The sequence below is a fragment of the Mastacembelus armatus genome, chromosome 14 (assembly GCF_900324485.2).
Source record: "Mastacembelus armatus chromosome 14, fMasArm1.2, whole genome shotgun sequence".
Classification (NCBI taxonomy): Eukaryota; Metazoa; Chordata; class Actinopteri; order Synbranchiformes; family Mastacembelidae; genus Mastacembelus; species Mastacembelus armatus.
The window spans coordinates 4,513,867-4,537,521 of NC_046646.1; the positions used below are offsets into that span (position 1 = coordinate 4,513,867).

A 23,655-nucleotide genomic window follows, 5' to 3' on the forward strand; every position below is an offset into this window, starting at 1 on the left:
GAGAATCAGATTTTTTTGCTGAAAAAAATGTGTTGGCTGGAAAAATTTTACTGACATGTATTGGCAGTTGTAGTTTGTACATGTATACCCATCAAAAGGTACTAACACCTTTCAGGTGAAAAAACATTGCAATGGTCCCACCGTACCTCTCTGTTGTAATGTTCGTGTTGGGGAAGTATAGTACAGATATTCACAGTACAGCACTGTATAGACTGACAGCCAGTTGTAGTGGTAACTTCATTACTTATTAGTATTATTAAATATATCTGTATTACTAATAATTTACACAGCCAAAGGGTGAACTACAGCTGTAGTTGAACTTGAGCCTCAGGTGTAGCAGTGCTATGCTTCCTACCATCACCATCCTCCCTGACAATCAGCTGCACACTGCTGTTTGACACGGGGTGACTGAAAAAGTAGACTATAAAATAGTAAATCGGCAGTGCTAATTTAAAATTGACAGTGTAGTGCTACACTGGTCAGATCTATTGTGTTTTAATGAAGCCCAATAATTAATTAATTATAATTAATAATTAATTGCTGAAAAATTAAAGACAACATGCAGTTGTGACAGCAACTGTGTAAAATGATTTGAAATGAATGTTCACAAAGATGTTTTCATTCTAGCAAACTCTACATGATGTTTACTATTTTAGTAACTTATGAAACTCTAACAGATTATAATTATTTATCTGGTGCTGTACCTGTATGTTTGCACATCCACAAACAGGCTGGCAGAAAGGAGAAATGCATGTTGAATTGTTTTTAGCCTAGTGACCACTGTGAGAGCCCACAAACAAACAGTGAAAGTGAAGTATGACATTCTGAATCAGCTCTCACTGTCGGAAAGCTATAACCAAGGCCATGTGTACCTTCTATGAGAAAGGGCTTCTTGTCGTTGATATACATAAGACAGTAGGCACTGGCATTACGGTAGCCTCCAAACGAGTCCCTGACCAGCTCTTCCCAGGAAGACTTGGTGACGGAGATGTCATTGTACTTCATCCAGCAACGCTGATGTGGGTCGTAGATGTAAGCCCAGTAGTGGCCTGCATTTGCCTGGCCTTCATGGACCAGCACTGCATGAAGCCGGTATGGAACCTAGAACAACATAAATGCAAATGCTGATGCAGTTGATGTAGCTTTTTATTTTGTAAATACAACAGATGCAGAAATGTGCTGCTCACCTGCATCATAGATTTGTCAGAGTACATTAACTCAATGGTTCTGTGGATTCTGGTTATACTGCCCTGCAGATCTAGAGGACAGAACATCATATAGAATCTATTAGTAAGTATTGACCTAATTTTTACTTTTGCAATATAACAGAACAGAAAGTGATTGACAAGTGAAGGAACCACAACAGAAACAAGCATAAAGAGCCAAAACTGGGAGACTCGTAGACTTACCACGGGTGTCATTTTCCACTTCACTCCTCCAACGATGCAAGCAGCCCTCAAGCACCCTCAACTCCTCTTCAGTGATGTGACGTGGGGCAGGGTGCATTGGAAGGTCAGGAGGAAGCCGGGACTGGGTAAAGGGCTTATGAATGGGTACTCTCTGCTGCTGGGCTGCAGCAGGTGCTGTGGTGGGACCTGAGGCAGGCCCAGAGCTCTCTAGAGGAGGCAAGGAGTCCTGCTCAGCTGTGCTGCAAGGTAAGAGACACAGGATATAAAATCAAGAGAGGATAAACAGAAAAACAGGTTTGGTCCAGTGTTCCAAAAGCACCCATTTTTGTAGCTTTAAAAACACTGTACTCCCAGTAGGCCTTATTCAAGAACAACTCAAGACTACGTGATTTCTCTCTGGCATGTACAACTGATGTAAGAGAACAAGTTACATTAATACATTTTTTCTGGTTTTGTTTTTATGTTCTCTTTGGTATTTTGGTAACACAATTCATGAATGACCCATTGTGTGAGTAATGCATAGATAATCTACTATCAAACATATATTTACCTCAGGAATTATATCTTTATTTGAATATATTTTTCAAGTTAACTTATAATATTTTTAGGTTTAACATCAGTATTTATAAAATAAACAGTTTATGAACACTTGGTTTTAATATGTGACAAAATAATCAGCTATGTTGTAATATCTAACCTCTGAGAATAGCAAACGAGACATATGACGTGTTATGATGTGAATTTTGAGTTCCGGTCTTGGACTTTTTTTTTGGTTAATTTCCTGTTTCTCCTGTGTTGATCTTGGGTAGTTTTGTGTTCATTAGTTTGATCAGTTTCACCTGTGTTTAGTTTTCCTTTGTTTCAGGTCTATTTATACCACCAGTCTTTCTTTTGTTCTTTGTCGGTGCATTGCGTTGTATGTATTGCGCTGTATTGCAGCAGTGAGAAGAAGTTTTTGTTTCGTGTCCGGAACGCCGAGTGGTGTTATTGTTTGCCTGCCTGCCCGCCGAGTGGCTGCATTTGGGTCCTACCTCTCCTCCTTCATCACCACCACTTCGTAACAACATGGCTCATATGACTTAACTGCTTTGCCTTACTGGGACATGTTTCTCCATCTAACTTCACATCAAACCAAATATATATTTCTATAACTTTACAGTGATCACATAGATGACAGGTGTAGTTGTTTTGTTTTCTGTTTCTGTTAAGAGGGTTTGATGAATACAACTGGAAAGTAAATGACATTTAAAATAAGAATGTGAAAATGTTTGAGCTTGCTTGAGGTGGGTCTTTTTTCCCCGTTTTCTTCTCCCTTCCCCTAAAACAGAATGACGGAAGAAGACAAAGCAGTGAAAACAAATGCTCTGTTATGAAGCTTGCCTGGGTGGGGGCAGCTGTTGTCCAGTTGTGCCACCAGGAGGCGCTGATGAGTCAATATCCTCCACTGGGGAGGTGCACACCGGCTTACTGGAAGCAAACTCCATGGCATACTGGAGGACATCTGCCAGAGGAAACCTCTTGGGGCCTGAGCCGTAACTCAGATACCTGGGAGAAAACAGAGAAAAATCAAGTGTCACAGAGATGGAGAGAAGCTGAGGGAAAGAGAAATAACTACAGATGACATATTAACTGTTTTTAGACAGATATTCCGCTATAATTATGTTAAACTTTACCTATTTACACTGAAAAAATCCAGCGTATTGTCAACTGTGTTCTTTTTACAGATGAGGTATAATGTGTAATGTGACATCTAGCATTACATAATGTGTAGAAAATACAAAGCACAGCGGTGGCAGAACAGTGAGACAAACAGAGCACCAATGCGCTTTTGCTAGCCCTGCACGTTTACAAAACATGACTCAGAATCAATTAGAGTTGTTGTGCACTGGGTACAACATGTTAATGATTGTAGTCACAGATTCTATTAACTGCAGTGGGTGAGCTGCTAACTGCTCTTTAAATCCCCTGGAGGCATGTCACAGAAATCACTGATGGCAGTACGAGGGATGGTCAACACTGACACCCCATGCTGGTTTGGGACCTTTATTAGGCAAGGCAAGTTTATTTGTATAGCACAATTCATACACAGAGTAAATTAAAGTGCTTTTGAGAAATAAAAGACAAGGTAAAAGTATATAGACAAAAATTTAAATAAAAAGAAAAAACTTATGAAAAAAAACTGAACTTCAATTTGAAAATGAACTTGAAATAAAATTGAAGGAGAATGGGTGCAGATAAAACACTTTCAGCTGTCATATGCAGAGCTAAAAAGAAAAGGTTTTAGCTTGGACTTAAACATTGTGGCACCTAAACAGAGGAATGCACTTCCAGTTACTGTGAGATCCTCGCCCACGTTGGACACTTTTAAATCTAGATTGAAGACTCATTTATTCTCTTTAGCTTATGGTATTGCCTGAGAATATAGGGTTATAAAGCCATTTATGGTTTATTCTGCATGCTTTTATTTGTCTCTTATGAGTTCTTATTAGTGTTCTTATTATTGCTTTCAGCAATCACACTCTTGTTCTCTTCACTATTTATTAATATATTTTCTTTCACAGTGCGCTTCTCCTCCTACATGCTTACGGCTAGAAACATGGTTCCAACTGTAAAATGTTAAGCATGTTGGCAGATCACTGCTATTACTCATGTTTGTATCTCATTTCTGTGATTTTATATGTTTTATATGAATTTTTAAAAATAAGAAAATTCCCATTGAAATGAATGGGAGAAATGATCTGACTTTACTGAAACAAGTCAATTTCCATGAGCCTTTATCTCTGGCATACATGCAGCTAGAGACGCCGTTAAAATTTTAAAATGCTTCAATATGTTTCATCTGTCAGGGTTGTGCTCTGTGTTGTAATATATTCTACAGTTTTTTTTATTAAGTCTAAAGTGAGGGTTGTCACAGCGTTCTGCTGAGTTTAACAGCGTGTGATGTCAACAGCTAGAGCGGAGAACATCCTGTTTTTCTGAGAAAAAAATTCTCTCAACTGCTCACATAAAACTCACCTCAGAAGTTGCAACTTCTTGTTCTTCGTTCAACTTGTCTCGTCAACACATACAATCCACAAGAGTTGTGGGTTTTGCCATCAGAGCCTTAATTGACAGGTGAGTCGTGTTTCTGTCCCATTGACTCCAATAGAAATTTGCTGCCAGCAGCTCATTTCTGAGGCTGTCATTCTAACCTGCTCTCACGGTGCAATTTTACCTTCAATCTGGACAAACTGCATATGGTGTTGTTATACAAGATGTTAGGAATCTAGTAGTCAAAGAAATTCTCCTGCAGAATGAGTATTTTGTAAAGAAATTGCAAGTTTGAGACACGTTCGCAGACAGCGTCCTTGCTAGCTACAGTGTGTTTCTTTTTATGCGGTATAAATGGAAGAGTTCTCAGCTTTCCCACTATAGCTCATTAATAGGGCGTGTGCCTCTCACCTGGCTGACACAGGTTCCAGACAGAGGGAGATCTCTATTTTAAATTGTTGATTTCTGCTTGTATGTTTTCTGTTTCCCTACAGCACCATCATGAGGGCATGTGGAAGATTGCAGTTCCTTAAAATGCTGATACATTAGGTGCTTGACGATCTTGAACATGCTCCAACTTCTGAAGTGATAAATATGTATTGCAAGCGGCAATAACAGCGTGCTTTCAGCAATCACACGCATTTTCTTCAGGAAATGCCCATTCTTGTTACACTTTCTGTTGCTTTTGATGTTGTTTAATTATGTTTATAAATTGTACAGCACTTTGGTACAACAATTGTTTTTAAATGTGTTTTACAAATAATTGTGAACTTCAACTTAAACATTACCAGAGATGAGGACTGTCTAACATCATCAGAAAGACTATTCCTGATTTTAGCTGCATAAAACTGAAACGCTGTTTCTCCCTGTTTAGTTCTGACTCTGGGCACAAGTCTGTCCCTGATGTTCTCAGAATCCGAGATGGTTCATATGGCAGCAACAAGTCAGAGATGTACTGTGGTGCTGAGCCATGAAGAGACTTATACATAAGTAGTTCTGTTTTAAAGTTGATTCTCTGAGCAACAGGAAGCCAGTGCAGAGATCCAAGAACAGGTGTAATGTGGTTGTACTTCCTGGTTCTAGTCAGGACCCGAGCAGCAACGTTTTGAATGTACTGCAGCTGCCTTTTTAGAGCTCTGCGAGCAGGCCATTGCAATAAACTAACTTGATGGAGATAAATGCATGGATGAATTTCTCCAAGTCTGGTTTGAGTCTGGCAATGTTTTTGAGGTGGTAAAATGTTGACAATGTAATTGATTTAACTCTCTGGGGTCTGAGGGGGTTTTGGGGGCCTGGACAAATTTTGACATGTCCTGACATTTGTGCTTTTTTCAGTGTCTTTTAAACATATTAATGTCTAAAGTCTAATAACACTGTAACCAGCACAAAATTGGCTACAATAATATGTGAGCAGCAAGTTTATACATGATTGTGTTTTTGAGAAAACAGTGTTTATGCATGGTTAGTGCAAAACTACAATTTTTTACACACTGAAATAAGACCATAAAACACAAACAGAACATTGGTTCACAAGACTTTGGAGACCTGCATGTTGTAGGCTAAAGTGTTTACTTCACAGTGTTGTGAAAGTCATCTTGTTCACACATTCACAGTAAACAATACACTGATTTAAATTTTCTAAGACACTTTTTGTCCAGAAAGAGGGTGTGTCTGAGGATGAATAGTCATGTGATTTACCTGAGAACACAAAAGACGCACTGAACGACCAGACAAAGACGCGCATAATGAGCCTTTCAGTCAGTGTAGATGGGACGGATTAGTGCAGCACAATACAAAACAATGAGGAGCCAAACGATCCTCATTTGAGTTAAAATCAGTGTTTTTACTCTGAGGACAAACTAAACTATTTGTCTCTGTGTGGAATATAAGAAGCGCTTCTTCACGTCCGTGACGTGCCATCATCCAAACGCGCAGAAAAAGTGAGTAAATTCTATGATGAAGTTTGATTTTTTATGTCATTTCTCGGGGGTGTGCACATGCGTTTTATTTACGCATCTGTGAAGAGAAATTAGAGAGACAGAAAAGACCGAGAGCGCACCCTGTCGGCTTTCTTTATTAAAAAAAAAAAAGCACAACGTTTGTTATGATGGTATACAACTAAAACTAGACCCTTTACAGATTTGAATGATATATTTCTTTTATCTGTACGATCAGAATTGACGGAGTAATTTAAGTTTGTTTCGGCGTTATCAGGAAAGGATGCGTCAAAACGCGCTGGCGCGTGCGTCGACCCCAGAGGGTTAATATGGCTGTTAAATCTGAGTCCATTAATACCCCTAGGTTTCTAACCTGATTTTTAGATATTAGAGAAAGAGACAAGGTAACTACTGATACTTTTCTCTTTGTTTCTGTGGCCCAAAGATGATTAATTCAGTCTTGTCTGTTTATTAGAGAGTGACGTGGCAGCAAATTGGTGCAATAGTCTTGCCTTGAACAAGCAGTGTAAGAAGGGCTAATAAGAGATGATGAGTAGAGGTGGTAGACAAGTAGTACCTCTCCAGTCGCTGCTGGAGCACAGTCAGATGCTCTTTCAGCCTTCTGATTTCCTCCCTCTTGATCCTGGTTATCTCCCTGTTCCTGTCCATGTACCTAATAATGAAAAGATCACAGCAGAGGCTGTCAAGAGACTTAACTGTTCTTTACAGAGAGACAGCAGATTCTAACGTGTCACGAGTGTTGAGATTTCTATCACCTGTCCATGTAGAGCATAGATGGGAACTCAAGCTTGTTGTGGATCTTCTCAGGACGTCCTAGTGCTTGGTTGAACTCAAATCTTGACAGTTCAAAGGTCAACACAGGAGGGAGCTCTGTGAACCAGTGCTAAAAGAAAATTGAATGGTGATACTGTCATTACATCTTTTACAATGTTAGATTATTGAATTTGCTAAAGACTAATAGACAACATTTGGTTTGCAAGTCGTTAGGAGAAGATTTTTTAGATGCTTACACTTTCATTTTATGTATATTATTGTAACTATTTCTTATTTTTATTTTCTTGTAATTAATTTTAATGCTTATCATGATGTTCTAATGCCCATCTTTTCCTAAGTAAAGCACTATGAATTACCAAGCTCCCTAACCACCTTTATAGGGAAACCCCTTGTATTGCTTGTATTCTTCCAACTCCTGCTGTCTCTAATGCTCCCTCCCTCATGCTGATGGCTGCTTTTCCAGAAGGCTCAGAGCTGTATCTATCTGTGTACTGTGCTGGTAATTAGTTGCTCCCAGCTGCTGTGGGACAGCGTAGGCAAGGCTACAGCTAACCAGAGTTCAAACCCACAATAGCACAGGTGTCACGCAAGGGCAAGGCGGCTGGATCTGTAGAGACGACCCATTACCTAATCCCAATATTTAACCGCAGTCTTCTCTTAAAACACTTTCCCTACCTGGGCCCACAGGTGGGCCCGAAACTGTAGAAACTGTGTTTCTATATGCATTACCAAAAATCGTCAAATTTGAATATAGTCACAATAAACTAGAAAGTGTTTCCTTTCCAATGATACTAAGCTCATTAATATAACCCTTAAAATATAAGTACAACAGCTAGTTTAATTTGGGTATGCAAAAGGAGGTAGCAGCTTTTTCAGTTTTGGTTGGGCAACAATAAAATGATTTTGACTAGCTTGCAATAATAAACAATAAATGTTTTAAATTCAAGTATTTTAATTTTCTATTACGATGCAACCATGTAAGTCAAATATCAATGGGAATGCATTTCTAATGATTGACATTATACATGTGACTCGTGTCAATGTTAGTTATTAGTTGCTATTGCAACTTGTACATTTAATCTAACTGCTTCAAATATGTACATCATCTGAAAATTAACATCTAAATTTCCTAATAACTGCTGTCATCCTCAGTTGGCACTGACCTCTTGTCCAGACCTAGCAGAGTTTTCAGCTGAGTGCAGGGACTCGATCTCACCCTCAATCATGGCTGCTTCAAGACACTCATGAAGATCCTTGAAGCCATTCACTTGCAAGGGGTACTGCCCAAACATCTCAGTGTTTTCAAATTTTTTACCTGTAAAATTACACATGCACAACAACGACGAACACATAAGCACTGATAACTGTAACTGCTCACCAAAGTAAAACAGCATTTGAGAACATAAACAATGTCTACTTAGACAAAGTGCTCTTTTTCCTTGCAATTGTCTAAGCAGCTGTGTCATCACCATGTGAGAAAAAAAAAAAAGACAGCTTCATGTAATACACATAGGTCAAAGGTGTACGAAAGAAGAGTTGGAAAGAGGAAGAGCATGAAAAAAGGCACAAACACAAGCTATTTTACACTGGTTTGGGACTGCAGCAAACCACAGTGAGAGCCATTATCTACAAATGGCAAAAACATGGAACAGTGGAGAACCTTCCCAGGAGTGGCCGGCCAACCACAATTACCCCAAGCGACGACTCATCCAAGAGGTCACAAAAGACCCCACAACAACAAACCCAAAGAACTGCAGGCCTCACTTGCCTCAGTTAAGATCACTGTTCATGGCTCCACCATAAGAAAGAGACTGGGCAAAAATGGTCTGCATGGCAGAGTTCCAAGACGAAAACGGCTGCTGAGCAAAAACAACATAAAGGCTCGTCTCAGTTTTGCCAGAAAACATCTTGATGATCCCCAAGACTTTTGGGAAAATACTATGTGGACTGACGAGACAAAAGTTTAATTTTTTGGAAGGTGTGTGTACCATTACGTCTGGTGTAAAAGTAACACTGCATTTCAGAAAAAGAACATCATACCAACAGTAAAATATGGTGGTGGTAGTGTGATGGTCTGGGGCTGTTTTGCTGCTTCAGGACCTGGAAGACTTGCTGTGATAAATGGAACCATGAATTCTGCTGTCTACCAAAAAATCCTGAAGCAGAATGTCCGGCCATCTGTTCGTGACCTCAAGCTGAAGCGAACTTGGGTTCGGCAGCAGGACAATGATCCAAAACACACCAGCTCCACCTCTGAATGGCTGAAGAAAAACAAAATGAAGACTTTGAAGTGGCCTAGTCAAAGTCCTGACCTGAATCCAACTGAGATGCTGTAGCATGACCTTAAAAAGGTGGTTCATGCTTGAAACCCCTCCAATGTGGCTGATTTACAATAATTCTGCAAAGATGAGTGGACCAAAATTCCTCCACAGTGCTGTAACAGACTCATTGCAAGTAATCGCAAACGCTTGATTGCAGTTGTTGCTGCTAAGGGTGGCCCAACCAGTTATTAGGTTTAGGGGGCAAACACTTCTTCACACCACTGTACTTCAACAGCTGCAAAGAGTTCCCTATACCAGCAACAAAGAGGAGGAGAGGAGTCGCTAGTGGACATGCAGATGAGGCACTAAGGTCATTTCATGTGCAGCACATTCCACTGGCCATGTTTTTGGTGGCTCTGTGCCAGTATTGTCATGCATAATAAGCGCAATGTCAGTCACCCATCAAGGTCTTCCACAATCAATGGACCAGCTCTCCTGTTTTACATGGACCACATCTCATTAAGACAAGGTCACCTTTCATTACTAAGGGCAAGAACTTGCTTGATTTCTGAACACTGAATTTAGACTTAATGTTTAATCTCTTTGCAATTCTCTGGTTATCCCCATTTTTCTTTCTTTCTTTTTTTTTTTTTTGGTGCTAACATCTTTTCTCACCTTCCAGGACACCCACAGCAAGGAAGCGTCCATAAAAAAGTTCCACCATGGGATTCTTTGGCTTCTCACCCTCCCTGAAAACAAACAATAACCATTCTGTTCAAAAACACATGACAGTTTTTTAGAGGAGACATTTCTCTTTCAGTTCAACCTAGGAATCTACATTTGATATCCTGCTCAGAATTTGTCACCCATTAGCACCACAGCCTACTGTATGATATTCATTCTTGCCATTTAGTTACCTGTCTTCTTCAGCCTTCATCTGGAAGGCATCCTCCAGCCAGTCCAGCAGCTTGTGGGTGAACTCACTCACATCCTGCTGTTGAGGAAAGCACAGACAAATGTACAAAATTATCTATTACAGGACTGCCTTTAGGACATGAGGGTCACAGAGTGAAACCACTGGTGTGAAATGCACCCACAGCGGAGCTCAGTTGCAGAATATCAACAAGGAATGTGTATAACCTGGGGCCACTTTCTCATATACATCTATGCCACCCAATAATACAGACCAATGTCTATTCAACTTGACTAATATTTAGAGGAGTAGCATGAGTGACAAGTAACCTCTGCAGAAACACAAGTTTAGAGTTAAGGTTGTAAATGCTTAATCTTCCCTGTTGTTCTACTGTAAATAAGAGATGTTCCGCATCTTGGATTCAACATAGCTGGGTAGAAAAACAATCAAAATGAGCTGTCAAGCCTTAGGCTGAAAGGTCTAGGCACAATAAGGGGATAATGAATATACATTTTTTTTGTATGTGTGCAAAGAGGAAAAAAATATTTATTTTCTATACCACTATAGAAATAATGATATTAACAAACACCGATGTTCCTATGTGAATCTTTCACTTTCTTTAAGTCTGATGGCACAAAAGACAAAAGTTGACTGAAACATTTTACATTATAGGTAACCATTATATTAGTCTTAAGTCCCAGAAAGTACAATAATAAATAATTTATATGGAATATTTCAAAGCAGCTGTTCCAAAACAAAAACTTATAAACAAAGCAATAAGAAACCACTAAAACAATTTAACTGGTCAATAAAACCTAATAAGCTGTGGTTACCACTGACGGTTTACAGCAGAAGGGTTCTAGGTTTCTTTCTGTTGGAAGTTTGGTCTGTAGGAGGAAGCTGGAGTACCCACACAGATACAGGGAGAACATTCAAAGACATGTAGTTTAGGTTAACTGGTGACTGAAAAATTCCTATAGGAATGAAAGTGAGACTTTGCCCGCCTGCCTCTCATCAATGGAATGTTGGTGAGAGGGTTACCTAGTGAGAGGGTTTGCTAGCTGGGACTAGCAAACTATTGTTTGATTAAAAAACACTTAATTACACAATGGCCAGTTTCTTTAAAATTCGACTTAATGGAAGATTAGACTTTGCATCATTACTGAGTGTTGTTAGATTTAAGATATGCCCAGCTGCAGAGAGTGATTAATGTCTGTGAGGACCTTCTCTCACACAGAAAACAATTTTAGAAATGGAGGTAAGCAAGCGCAGCGTTATTGCTACATTCTTAGGCAAATTATGTGCCAGGTCAAAACTGCCATGTGACACATTTTCCAAGCAATACAGGTGCTATCCAGAGAAGTTCTCTCCCTGATGTAACAGTAATAGATACTGAAGTAGTAGTTATTTGCAAAGTCATTACATCAAGGAAGGTTTGGCAGAAAGAGGGTTACCTGCTGGGACTCGCTGGACTTGAAGGCATCTTTAAGAATTGCCACAGCTCGTGACGGATCCACATATTTCCTCTTGGAGCCCACCATGAGGGAGAAGAGGTTCCTCAGCTCCTGCATGAAGGGCAGGTTCCTGTACTCCTAGTGAAAACAATCCAATTCACAACTTACTAATTCAGACTTCAGTGTTATGTCTTTATGTTTTGTTTACCATTAATCAGGTTTTTGTTCTTTCATTCTTTTGAGATATATTCCCAATTTGCAAAGCTTTCATTTGTTTGGAAAAACATTTAATAATATAGTGCGCCTAAGTTGTGGTATCTGCCCACAATGAATCATTCTTCACTGTCAGATATGACGTCACATATTCAGCATTAATAATATAATACGCCCAAATACCAGTTCAGCAATTTAAAACCATGTCAACATGAGCTAACCTTCATATTTCCAAAAAGTTATGTAAAACACCCAACTTGCTGCTGTGTTAACTGGAAAGTATATGGGATTGTTTTTCCCCCATACTTTCCCTTGTTAAATATATCTATTTAAATTGTGTAAATGCCCCATGAGGCCTATGGTGAAGGCCTTAGACTAAAATATGGCTAAAATGTTTTCATAGTGACACAGCTGTGAATGGCAGCTCACATCTCTGACAGGGTCAAAAAAAGGGCTGCTATGATATAAACAAAGCTCGTGTGACACACATCAAACTAAAAAGCATTAAAAGAAATCACATCTGGTGTTTGTTACTTCCTTTGTTGAGGACCTGGGAGGACAGGTGGTGCCTTACCTTCTGGTTACGAGGCAGGTCATGGACTCTGGCTGGTGGAGAGTAGTTCAGCACCAGCCTCTGGAACTCCAGCAGGTTGAACAGAGACTTCAGGTTGAAGAGAGATAAAAACATGTGATACAATGATAAGCCAGCCTTGGCCTACTACGTTGTTTTATATCAGTACAATCCTAATTAACTGCATTGTAAAATACAGTATTTTAATGTAACAGGCATAACATGCCTTGAGACCTTTTACTGTGACATTCTACTCTTAACAGTATTGGCACAGGAATAACTGCTATGAGACTTAAACTTTCATATTATTTAGACTACACTGTAAACAACATGACCAGGACACATTTACCATCTACTTGTGTAATTTTTCCAAATTAACAGATTCATTTTTAGTCATAGAATCTGCATACATGAACACTTCTTTCCTCTGTAACACACTCAAGTCATGTTGTAACATGCATATTCTAATTCATTAAACAGACAGTGAAGCAGGATTATACACAAATACAATGTAAAATTGATTGCTTTCTCTACAACTTGGAATATTATGTAGACGATGCTTATTTGCATAATGTGATAAAAGTATAGAACAGCATAAGGTAAAAAGCAAGAAAGTCGAGGGTGCATGCAAACACTCATGTATTATGAATTTTTTACATATAAAGCAAAATCACACTTGGTTGTGTGATTTTGTTGCATCTAAAAAAAGAAAAAAACAACTATAGACCCAGAATATCCAACTTTTGACAGCAGTGGTAGCAAAAACAAGAAATACTTGTGCTCACCACTTTGATGTAGGCTTATAATGTTTAATTTATGTTTTACATATAAATATATTTTTAAAAAAAACTATTAAGATTTGGAAATACTAACTTCATGTACAAGAGGCATAACACCAAGAGTAAACTGTTTACTCCAGTTTTGTAAGTGCACTAAGCTCACTGCCTTCTTCTCAAGGGTGAGGATTACATTACACACAGGAGTCAGGCAACATGTGATAGTGTATCCAGTGTTCATCTGGCATATTTTATCACAGGTCACATTCTATTAAAAGATGTTTTGAAAGCAATGCTTAAATTTGCTGGTGTTTGCAGTACTTTCCACTCTATAAGTATTCAGACCCCTTTTTGTTAAAAAGAGTGTAGCATTACTACTACATGCAACCAAATAGGAATGTACTAAAGCAGAAGTCAAGAATTCCAAAGAACTTTGTTGTAGCACAACTAGAAAAAACTCAGTAGAAAAGGGTTATTTTATTTTAAAACAATGTCTTTCATTTGTTCCTTGAGTGCCAGTGATTAGTGCCCACCTGTATGACAGCACTGAACCAGCAGGTATTGCCAACATTTTTCAGCCCCACAGGGCAGTTGTCAATCCTCTTCCTGTCGTGGGGGTTGGGTGAGTCGCTCCATACTTCTGTGTGGGTACGTTTTAGACTCGCCTTGTTCTCTGCTATGCTGGCCTCTAGAACTCTAAAAATAAAGGGAAAATACAAACACAATTTATTAAAAAGTAACAAATGCTGTTTACCTATCTAATGAGGCAAAAAAGTATCATGCATTGCCATGCCTCTATAAACAGGAATACCTGCTTTATATACAACTCAACTTTGCAGACTGGGTTTCCTGAACCCCTTGTCATTCACTGGTTCCCGCACTGCACCAAAATATGCTTCCTAAAAGGTTGAGTGTAACTTTCAAATCTCATGCTTCATTATCTACCAAAAAACAAAACCATGTCACAGAGCTCCCCACCCGATACAAATCTCTGTATGAATGGCTTCAAGTGATGACTAGTCTAAACATTCATTCCACCATAATGCCTCTAAAATGTGCCTGTTCAGACAACAATAAACCTCAAATCTAGTCTGGATATGTCTAAAATATTGCAAAACCCAATTTAAAAACTACTTAATTTCAAGCCTGTTACTATTTGATAGGACAGATCTGTTGTTAGGAACTATTATGTGGCAGTTGTGTGTGATTTAACCTTCCTATACTTATTACAATAGTGGTCTTATTTTTTCACTGTAGATGAATTACGCAGAATTGTAGCATATAAGTGTATGCAACAAATATTTAATTTAAATTCAGCATCTGAATTTTATGAAAGAACATTTACACAAGCCTGAAATTGAAAAGAGAATGGCTTCTACAAATGGTACAAATACTTGCCAAAGGGGCTGCTACTATGCAGGGTGCCCAAACTTTTGCTGTGGACCTGTTTCCTTTTCTGTTATTTTGAAAATGTAAAAGACAAAAATTGGAGATCATTTCATCTTCCACTTGCTTAACTGTTCACATTAACAGAGATGTTGACTAGGGTTGCCCATACTTTCACATGCCACTGTAGGTGTCAAGTCTGGATATTCATCCAATGCTATGAGCTGTTTTTGTAACAGTTTGGTCAGATGTGGAATCCAGGATTTCTTGGCATATTTGTTTTTAGTCACAATGCTGTGGAGCCCACCTGCTGATGGCCTGCTCCTCATCAGTGATCCCTGTCTCCCTGAATGCCCTGTTGGACTCCTCCAGGCTGAGGGCAATAGCCCTCTGCAGGTCATCTTTATCGTCCCCAGTCAAGTCAATGACGTCTGTATTAGCAAAGCATACACACCAACAGGTGGTCATGTGGTTTGCATTACCACAGGTTTTATCTTCATGGTTTACACTAAAAAAGTTGAGGGAAATATTCAAAAACCTTATGCTTTTTTCACAATTTCTTTTTTGACATAGTGTTACGTTTTTGGGCTATTATATTAATATGACACACCATACTGACAAGATAAAACAAAGTTGTAAAATTGCTCTGATATACATTTAAAATTACGTACACACAATTTACATCAATTGGGCCCTTGTTATAAAACTGAAAACAAAGCTCCTATTTTTATATTTCCTTTCAATCTCTAGAAGCTCTGTGGAGGTTGCTCACTTGTGTCTGCCTGACTGCCCACACTGATGTATCTGTCACTGGCAACCTGGGATGTCTGGTAGTAGGTTGTTTCATCCTGCAAAGGAACCTTAGCATTCTTCTCAGTCAGAAAGGTCACAGCCTCGCCCAGGTCTCCATTGCTCACCTGTAGCAAGATTATGCTTGTTTAAACTAATGTTAATTGGGGATGAACACAGTGAAATAATTATCACAAACATGACTTTTTGGTTCTTTAGGTCCTTGGTAAGACTTTTTGTATCATGCATGTTAACAGCTCATAAACACAACTGCTGATCTATAAAAAAACTGCAGTAAGATGATTTCACACAAAACACCTGAAATTGAAAAACTTCATTTGGTCTGTATTTAATGTAACATTGTATAATTGTATGGTCTTGTAGCAATGTGCTGCACTACCTGTACATTCGGTGTACAGTGATAAACAGAGATGAACCTGTGTCAGTCTCATGGGCCAAACTCGAGTTTGGGTTAGACAAGCTTCACACCTGTGTCATACATGAAATGTGTCTCACAGGAACAGAACATGTGATGATGCTTCTGAGGGATGACGCTAATTTTTCCATGTGTTGTTTTTCTGAACTATATGAAAACAGCTTGAAAACAAAGAAACCATGTCTGCATTAAGCTATATCTAAATATGTATATATGTGTATGTATGTATGTGTATGTGTGTGTGTGTGTGTGTGTGTGTGTGTGTGTGTGTGTGTGTGTGTGTGTGTGTGTGTGTGTGTGTGTGTATGAAAAAGACTAAGCCAAACACCAAGGAAAAAGTGTGTATACAAATATGCCTGTGTCAACTCAGATGTACCTGCAGAGCCTGCTGAAGCAGCTGAATGTCCGTCGTGCCCGTGACCTCCCTCAACTGGTTTAGTAGCGTCTGCTGGTGCTATTGAAGAGAAAAGAGGAGAGCAAAAGGCATGGCAGTTAAGAGCAGAGCATGATGAAAGAGGAGTCTACAAAAGGTTCAGGTTCTTAAAAAACAATGTTAAAGAAGCACAATTTAGGGGTGAAAAAGGCAAGCACAACAATTTATTTGGCTATAAAATGCCTAGAGCAGGGGGTAGGGCAGGGATAGTTGGAAACAAGCAGGACAGTGGCCCTTGAGGACGAGAACTGGGCACGCCTGGTCTAGAGTGACAGCTAGATATCTACTCTATTCCCCTGAGGCCAAAGAGGAAAGTTTAAAATAATAATAAAAAAATGTAATCTAAACTTTGTTGTAATTACTTTTAAGTATTGGTCATGAAGTTATATGAAAAAAACATTAGGAATTAGAGGTGCAATAATCAGTCAATTAAACAATGGGTAGAAACTTATTCCACAACTATTCTGATAATCATTTAATATTATAATTATTTTGAAGCAAAGCTTTCAAATGTTCTTGTCAGAGTTTCTCAAATGTGGTTCCATACAACCAATATCAAGAATCAGTATAAAATAAATGTAAGGCAACAATTAATCACAATATCAAGCTGACATTATGATTCTCCATGATGCACATAAGAAAACATATTTGAGACATATTTACCTTAATACATCCATGATTTTGAGACACAGTTTCTTTTCCACTTTTATGACATAGGTCAGTGAATTTGGAAACAGGAATCAATGCCACCCTCCTGATAGTATAAATTACTTAATCATCCACTGGTGAAGCAAATTTGGATTTAAAAAACATATGTGGGCAGGATAGGAACAAGAAGGACAGCAATATTAAATGGCTTAAAGAGGAATTTTGTTTTTAAAACATAGGTTTATATTTTACTTCCCAACTTCCTCTGTTGCTTGTGACATTAAGGTGAATCAACCAATCAACTTATTTGACACAGGAGTACACAAATTGCTGAGACTTGTGATATGTGTGCAGCAGGTTTGTGTGACCTCCAGTTACCCATAACACCCTTCTCCACATAATGAGAAATCACCATATATATCTAACTTGTAGTTGAGGAACTAAGGCAGGATCCCCATTATTACAGTTCAGCTGCTGAAACTGTGGATGCCAAAATCAACACTGAAAGTAATAATAATTCTACGTCACTAAATACCAACTAAACAAATTACTTATATTTGACATGCACGATACTTGTTTGACATGTGTACAGCAGTGGGGGGTTTTTTTTGTGAACTTTGATATATAATACAGAGCATAATGTTTGTTTACAACAGAGTAGCTTAGTTATCACCACTTTCTGTACTTTTCTTTTCCTTTGGTGATGTCTATAGTGTCAGAGAAAACAAAAGAGTGTAACCTAAACAATAAAGTAAATGAAACATCAATGAGGGTTTCGTTTGTTAATGAAGGTTAACAAATCCAGGTATTTTACCAACTTGGAAGTGGATACAAAATAAACTCTGAACCCATCCCCTATGTCAAACCCAGCTGGACTGCATGGCCTTACCACACTCACCTAACCTACAAATGCACTATAAATAATGGAAAAGTGCACTTAGTGTCAGCATCCAAGGTAGAAGTCTTTACTCTTGGGTGAGAGGAAGACAGACTGTAGCTTTTACAAGTGAACCAGGCAACAGCTGTATAACATTTTAAAATGGTCTTCAATGATTTAGGACTCATTACTGTAGATTGTTTTCATACACCATAAACTGACTGCACAGCATACATCTATGTCAACACTGCGCACGATCTACTTAATGGGCATTTTAGAACACTTTCAATGATTTTGCTGCAGCTATTAGACAAAAAGCAGTAAAAACAGTCATGCCTAGGAGCGAAGCACGCCAAGCAAATAACACAGGCTTTCATCTAACAGGACTTTTGTGCTCTGCTCTCATGCAGGGGATGCATTTACCCTCTGAATGTGAAATGATAAAGTTAACGAAATTTGGTCCAGATGTTATATAAATAACCAACACTGTAATTTACCAACTCAAAAGTACTCAACTCTAAAAGAAAATGGACTTCTCTAGTTCTTGGAAAAATAATTCTCAAATTGGCTGAAATGTGAACATTGCCACATGCAGAAAATTTGGTTTACAGTAATATTTAAGGATTATTAGCTCCAACCATATTCTGTAGGGGTCCAAGACATTACTTGTTGTGCTGTCAAGAGCTGCAAAACAGCACAGTGATTTAGAAATTATAGTCTTTTCTTAACCACCAAAATGCCAGCTGGCTGGCAGAAGGGATAAAGTGAGAAATTACAGCTTATGCAAGTCCTGATGCCAATACAGTTTAGATATAAAAACAGTAGTCAAACTAACAAACAAACACTGAAAATCCAACACTGTGCATAGTCACATAATACAAGTTAAATTAAAGAAACTACATTTACTATTAGGTAGTCAAAGCCAAAGTTGGGAAGTGTTGATCACAACGGAGGTTTGTGTTGGCCCCTTACGTCACACCTAGAACACCACTTTCAGGGTTAAATAAACTGAAACTTTTTCCACATTTTGGTATGTTACAACCTTATTCTAAAATGGATTTCAATATTTTCCTCAAAAATCTACAAACAATACCCCATAATGACAATGGGAAATATGTTTGTTTGAAATCTTTGCAAATTTGGTAAAAATAAAAAACAACAAAAAAAAAAAAAAAAAAAAAATCACATGTACATAAATATTCGCAAAAGTGAAACACTGAATATTTTCCGGATGCACTGTATACAGAGGCATCAGTCATGCACCCACAACATTATGCACTGAAAGCATTTTCACAAGCTATCTGCCCTGGAAATAAATTGGAGTGTCTAATGTTAATGTGATTACATTTGCCGATTTATGAAATATATAGATTACTATATTAAAAAATTACTAGTTACACACTGTAGACAAATTGCATATTGTTTCCCAAGAATTAATTGAAGATTCCAGCTCATTAGGATTACTATTAAAACTGATTCTCTCAATGTAAAATTGTAACAAAAAACAAATGAAGATTAATTATCATCTTCATGATAACATTATCGCAAAAACCTAAGAATCTGAAAAATATGCATTTACAGATGAGCACCAACACAAACAACAATATCAGAATGGCATGTGTCCGCCAGAGGGGGGAAGTAATGAAGTACAAATACTTTGTTACTGTACTTAAGTAGATTGTTCAGGTATCTGTACTTTACTTGAGTATTTATTTTTCTAACCACTCTTTACTTTTACTCCCTACATTTAAACAGAAATATCTGTACTTTCTCCTCCTTACATGATCAAAATAGGCTTGTTGCTTTTTCATCCTCTGTGGATGACGACATGACGTAACTAGAGACGGAAATCGAGTGAGTGTACAGGTTATGATGGAGAGAAAACTTGCAGTGCAACATGGAGGAAGAAACGGATCCAAGCAGTGTTGCCAAGTCTGACGACGATGCAGCAGATTCGGAAAAGCAAGACATTCCCCATCCATGGCTGTATTTAAAAGTACTAGTATTTAAAACAACTATTCGATGTTGTCGGCTTCAAGAATGATTCATGGTAAAAGCATTGTGTTTTGTTCCTTGCACCAGCACTGTGTAGGTTGTTAATGAAAGAAGAAGAATTTTCTGTTTTTTCATGTCAAACTTTTTTTTTGTTTTGTGGAGTTATCAAAAGATGTATTGTCTATCACTGACGGCAAAAAAACATTTTACTTTTTTACTTAAGTACATTTCAGACCCTGTACTTTCTTACTTTTACCTGAGTAAGGAGTTGAGTCAGTACTTCTACTTTTACCAGTCTTTTTTCACACAAGTATCTGGAAGTATCTTCTACTTAAGTATAGAATGTGAGTACTTTTGCCACCTCTGGTGTCCACTATAGTTTCCAACATAAGAGGCCTAAATTCTTCCACCTTCGACGACCTTCTAGGGTAGTGGTCTCCAACTCTGGTCCTCGAGAGCTACTGTGCTGCAGGTTTTCCAACAATCCATGCCCTTACAGTTTCTAATTGACTGAACACACCTGATCCAGGTAATCAGCAGATTTGGGCCAAGTAAACCACAACAGCAGCTACTCATACATGAACACACACAGACACATGTAATTGTCATCTCCATGTGATATGACGGGCACACTGGTCTTCAGCCATTAAAAGACAGCTTGTGAATAACCCCACAGAATTGTCAACATGACACAGGGGACAACTTTGAGGCTCTGAAAACAGCTTGCAGACAGGGGTATCCCCAGTCAATCTACTTGCGAGCTATTGCAGCTGTTTTGCATGTGCATGTGAAGGAGTTGCAAACCAAAACAAACTGTACTTCTTGAAAACAGGTGCCACGCCCTGCAGCCACTCTAATGATGGAGCAATAACTATAATCACACTCATGTACTGTCAAAACAATCAGATCTGAACAAATTCACATAATTATTGTAAAAATGTGTAACATATTTTTAAAAATCCATTTTTTTTATGTTAAGTATCTGAAAAAAATATATTAGTCCACTTTAAGCCAACTTCACTGTGCTTTTATTCCAGCCCCTGAAAAGGTCAGACTGCATAATAGGCTTTGTGTTACCCTGCTACTTTTAAGTTTGAGTGATCAACATTTTGGACTGCTGACTGTAATTAGCCCAATCACACAGCTATCTTATATTTTTCTGTTGGTATGCTGTGCCAGATTTGTTTTAACACAGTCGACCTTCATGCAGAACCTAAGTACTTAACTGTAACTGAACTGTAACTAGTGTAAGGAAACCATTATTATAAGTTACAGCTTTTGTGAACAATTTATTAGGATTATTTCTTTTAAAACCGAACAGCGGGGCAAACATCTTGTTTAATTTTCAGCAACATCAGTCAAGTAGATAACGTTACATTACTAACCGGAGCAACGCAACAGCAGACATGGTGGTCAGAGTAAATCGCATAACTAAGAGCCTAGGCAAAGGGGTCGACCCTTAATCCACTTTGGTAAACTGAGAGTTGTTGTTGAATGTAACCTAATAATCTGTCTCCTCGGTTATTGCCCATCACGCTCTTGGCTGGTTATGAAGGTTGCCAGTCCTCGCCAAGCGTACTGTTTCTCCCTTCTCCACTAGCTGCACTTTGTAAACAAAGATATCGGATATGCGATTAGTAAATCAGGAGACATTTGAAAACAGAAACACAGTCACCCACTCCTTCCAACTTAGTAGTATCGTTGCCGATAACGCCCCGTGGAGTACAATTATGCGCTTAGCGCAATTCAATACTACAAAGTTGACAACATGAACTTGACCTTATTTATTGAAACCGACGACACAGTTAGCCTTGCATGCTAACGCTGCCAAACAACAAAAATCACACGAACTACAAGTTCTCGTTAACAACTTAAGCAAACAGCGCCAGCGTTACTGATAGCTATTGCTAGCCAGCAGCTAGCAAAATACTGCTAACGCTTTACGCTAGGATAACGCTGGGCCTCGCTTAAATAAAATAACCTGAGACTTACAAACGCTTCTTTATCAGCGGGTGTCCCTCAATCCTAATAAAACAACATTCAGGACTAACCTACCCGACCATGGGGCTGGGTAGCTGACTACGCAAGTACTCCGAGCCCTAAAACTCTGTAGCCACACAGTGAGGCTAAAGTTAGCTAGCCATCATGTTAGCCTCTGCAGCTTACCTTCTGAGAGTGCTGCTGCAGGACATTCTGCTCCACGGTCATGGCCGGTTCACAGATACAGGTAATCAAAGTCAAACCAGGAGTAGCAAAACGCACGAGATGGCGCTCCCTAAAGCGAGTAAAAACACGATGCTATGGCGTCCCCTCCTTAATCAGTGACATTACGAGCGCCATGGCAGAGTGACTAGCACAGCTCGTCAGCAGGCATGAAAACATTGCTCTGCCCTGGGTGAGATCTGGGATCGATTACTCAGGTCTGTTGGAGCTGCATCTACATTACGTAGCAGACGCGTTTAGAGGGGAAGCCTATTTCACAAATTAAACCTATAGTATATACAAATATTGTTATTTAGGATCATCTGAAAACATTTGTAAACGTAGACCTGTATAATACCATCAATATGTCGTGAGTGTAGTTATGTATTTCACCATTAGCTTTTTTGGTCTGAATACATACATAAAAAAATCATTGTAAATAGTTTTTTTAATTGTTCAAAAAACGTAAAAATGAAAGCTAGACGCATGCCTATGGTGTATGTCCTATGAAAGATAAATGTGGATACATGTTAATGGATACTAATTAGACATATTCGATCAATTCTGTTCAATCAGTACCCCCCTTGAGATTTCCCCTGTAAAATCTGTGCTGTCCATAGCGCGGTTTGTGGTTAGGACGAGGTGAGGTTGAGGTTAAGAAATTAAAGGGAACTACATCTCGACAGGGGAACAGACTTTGTCAAAACACCGGTAGATATATCTATCACAACCTTAGAAAAAATGGTTTTGTTCTGTCCTCTTATTATAGCCTATGTCAGATACAGGATTCTACAACTCCATAGTTTAAGAAATATATTATAACAATATTGTGACATTTAGCCTAAACAAAGCTGCCCTTAGCAGAGCAGTACACCTATACCTTGTCCCCCAGCATGAAGGCCCATCCCTGACACTGACTGTCATAGGCACTTTTCTGCCGCATGCCAGTCAGCCTGCACCTGGTGACTACAGTCATGGAGTACCCACAGATACTCTCAAGTCTTTGGAAGTAGTCCATGTTGAGTCCCCCCAACAACCTCTGGCTCTGGGGGAGCCCCAAACATGGTGGTGATAGTGGCACTTTGTAAAATAATCCATGGCCATGAGAACATAGTAGTTATGAGAGTTAGGGACAGGAAAGGGGCCAAGGATGTCCACCCCCACTTGCTCCATCAGGGCCCCACCACCAAGTACTGCGCAGGGGAGCATGTGAGCTTTGAGTTGGTTCTTTCTGGGCGGGGCAGGAGTTGCAGCAGTGCACATGTAATTCCACATCTTGTGTCCAGCCAGGCCAATATTTGTATCATAGGTTGGACACTAAGGAGGGAGAGGTGGATTTGTACAGGTTGGTGAGGCAGAGAGACAGAGATGGGAAGGATGTGCAGCAGGTTAGGGTGATTAAGGACAAGGATGGAAATGTGTTGACAGATGTCACAAGTGTGATGGAAAAATGGAAGGAATACTTTGAAGAGTTGATGAATGAGGAAAATGTTAGAGAGCACAGAGTAGAAGAGGTGACTGTTGTGGAGC

General features: G+C 38.9%; 1 protein-coding gene across 2 annotated transcripts in view; it reads right to left on the minus strand.

Annotated features, from left to right (window-relative positions):
* Positions 1 to 22,319, minus strand: part of usp25 (ubiquitin specific peptidase 25) — a 38,225-nt gene extending 15,906 nt beyond the window's left edge. For both annotated transcript variants that reach the window (XM_026329368.1, XM_026329367.1), the window contains exons 1-16: positions 22,090 to 22,319; positions 16,347 to 16,424; positions 15,518 to 15,662; positions 15,053 to 15,176; positions 13,893 to 14,055; positions 12,587 to 12,673; positions 11,800 to 11,937; positions 10,350 to 10,426; positions 10,108 to 10,181; positions 8,335 to 8,486; positions 7,153 to 7,280; positions 6,954 to 7,049; positions 2,790 to 2,954; positions 1,410 to 1,648; positions 1,188 to 1,258; positions 873 to 1,101 (exon numbers count right to left, since the gene is read on the minus strand). In XM_026329368.1, the coding sequence (XP_026185153.1) occupies positions 873 to 1,101; positions 1,188 to 1,258; positions 1,410 to 1,648; positions 2,790 to 2,954; positions 6,954 to 7,049; positions 7,153 to 7,280; positions 8,335 to 8,486; positions 10,108 to 10,181; positions 10,350 to 10,426; positions 11,800 to 11,937; positions 12,587 to 12,673; positions 13,893 to 14,055; positions 15,053 to 15,176; positions 15,518 to 15,662; positions 16,347 to 16,424; positions 22,090 to 22,131 (2,008 nt within the window). In that variant the 5' untranslated portion in view covers positions 22,132 to 22,319. The remainder of the gene's footprint in view (positions 1 to 872; positions 1,102 to 1,187; positions 1,259 to 1,409; positions 1,649 to 2,789; positions 2,955 to 6,953; positions 7,050 to 7,152; positions 7,281 to 8,334; positions 8,487 to 10,107; positions 10,182 to 10,349; positions 10,427 to 11,799; positions 11,938 to 12,586; positions 12,674 to 13,892; positions 14,056 to 15,052; positions 15,177 to 15,517; positions 15,663 to 16,346; positions 16,425 to 22,089) is intronic.
* Positions 22,320 to 23,655: the final 1,336 nt, after the last annotated feature.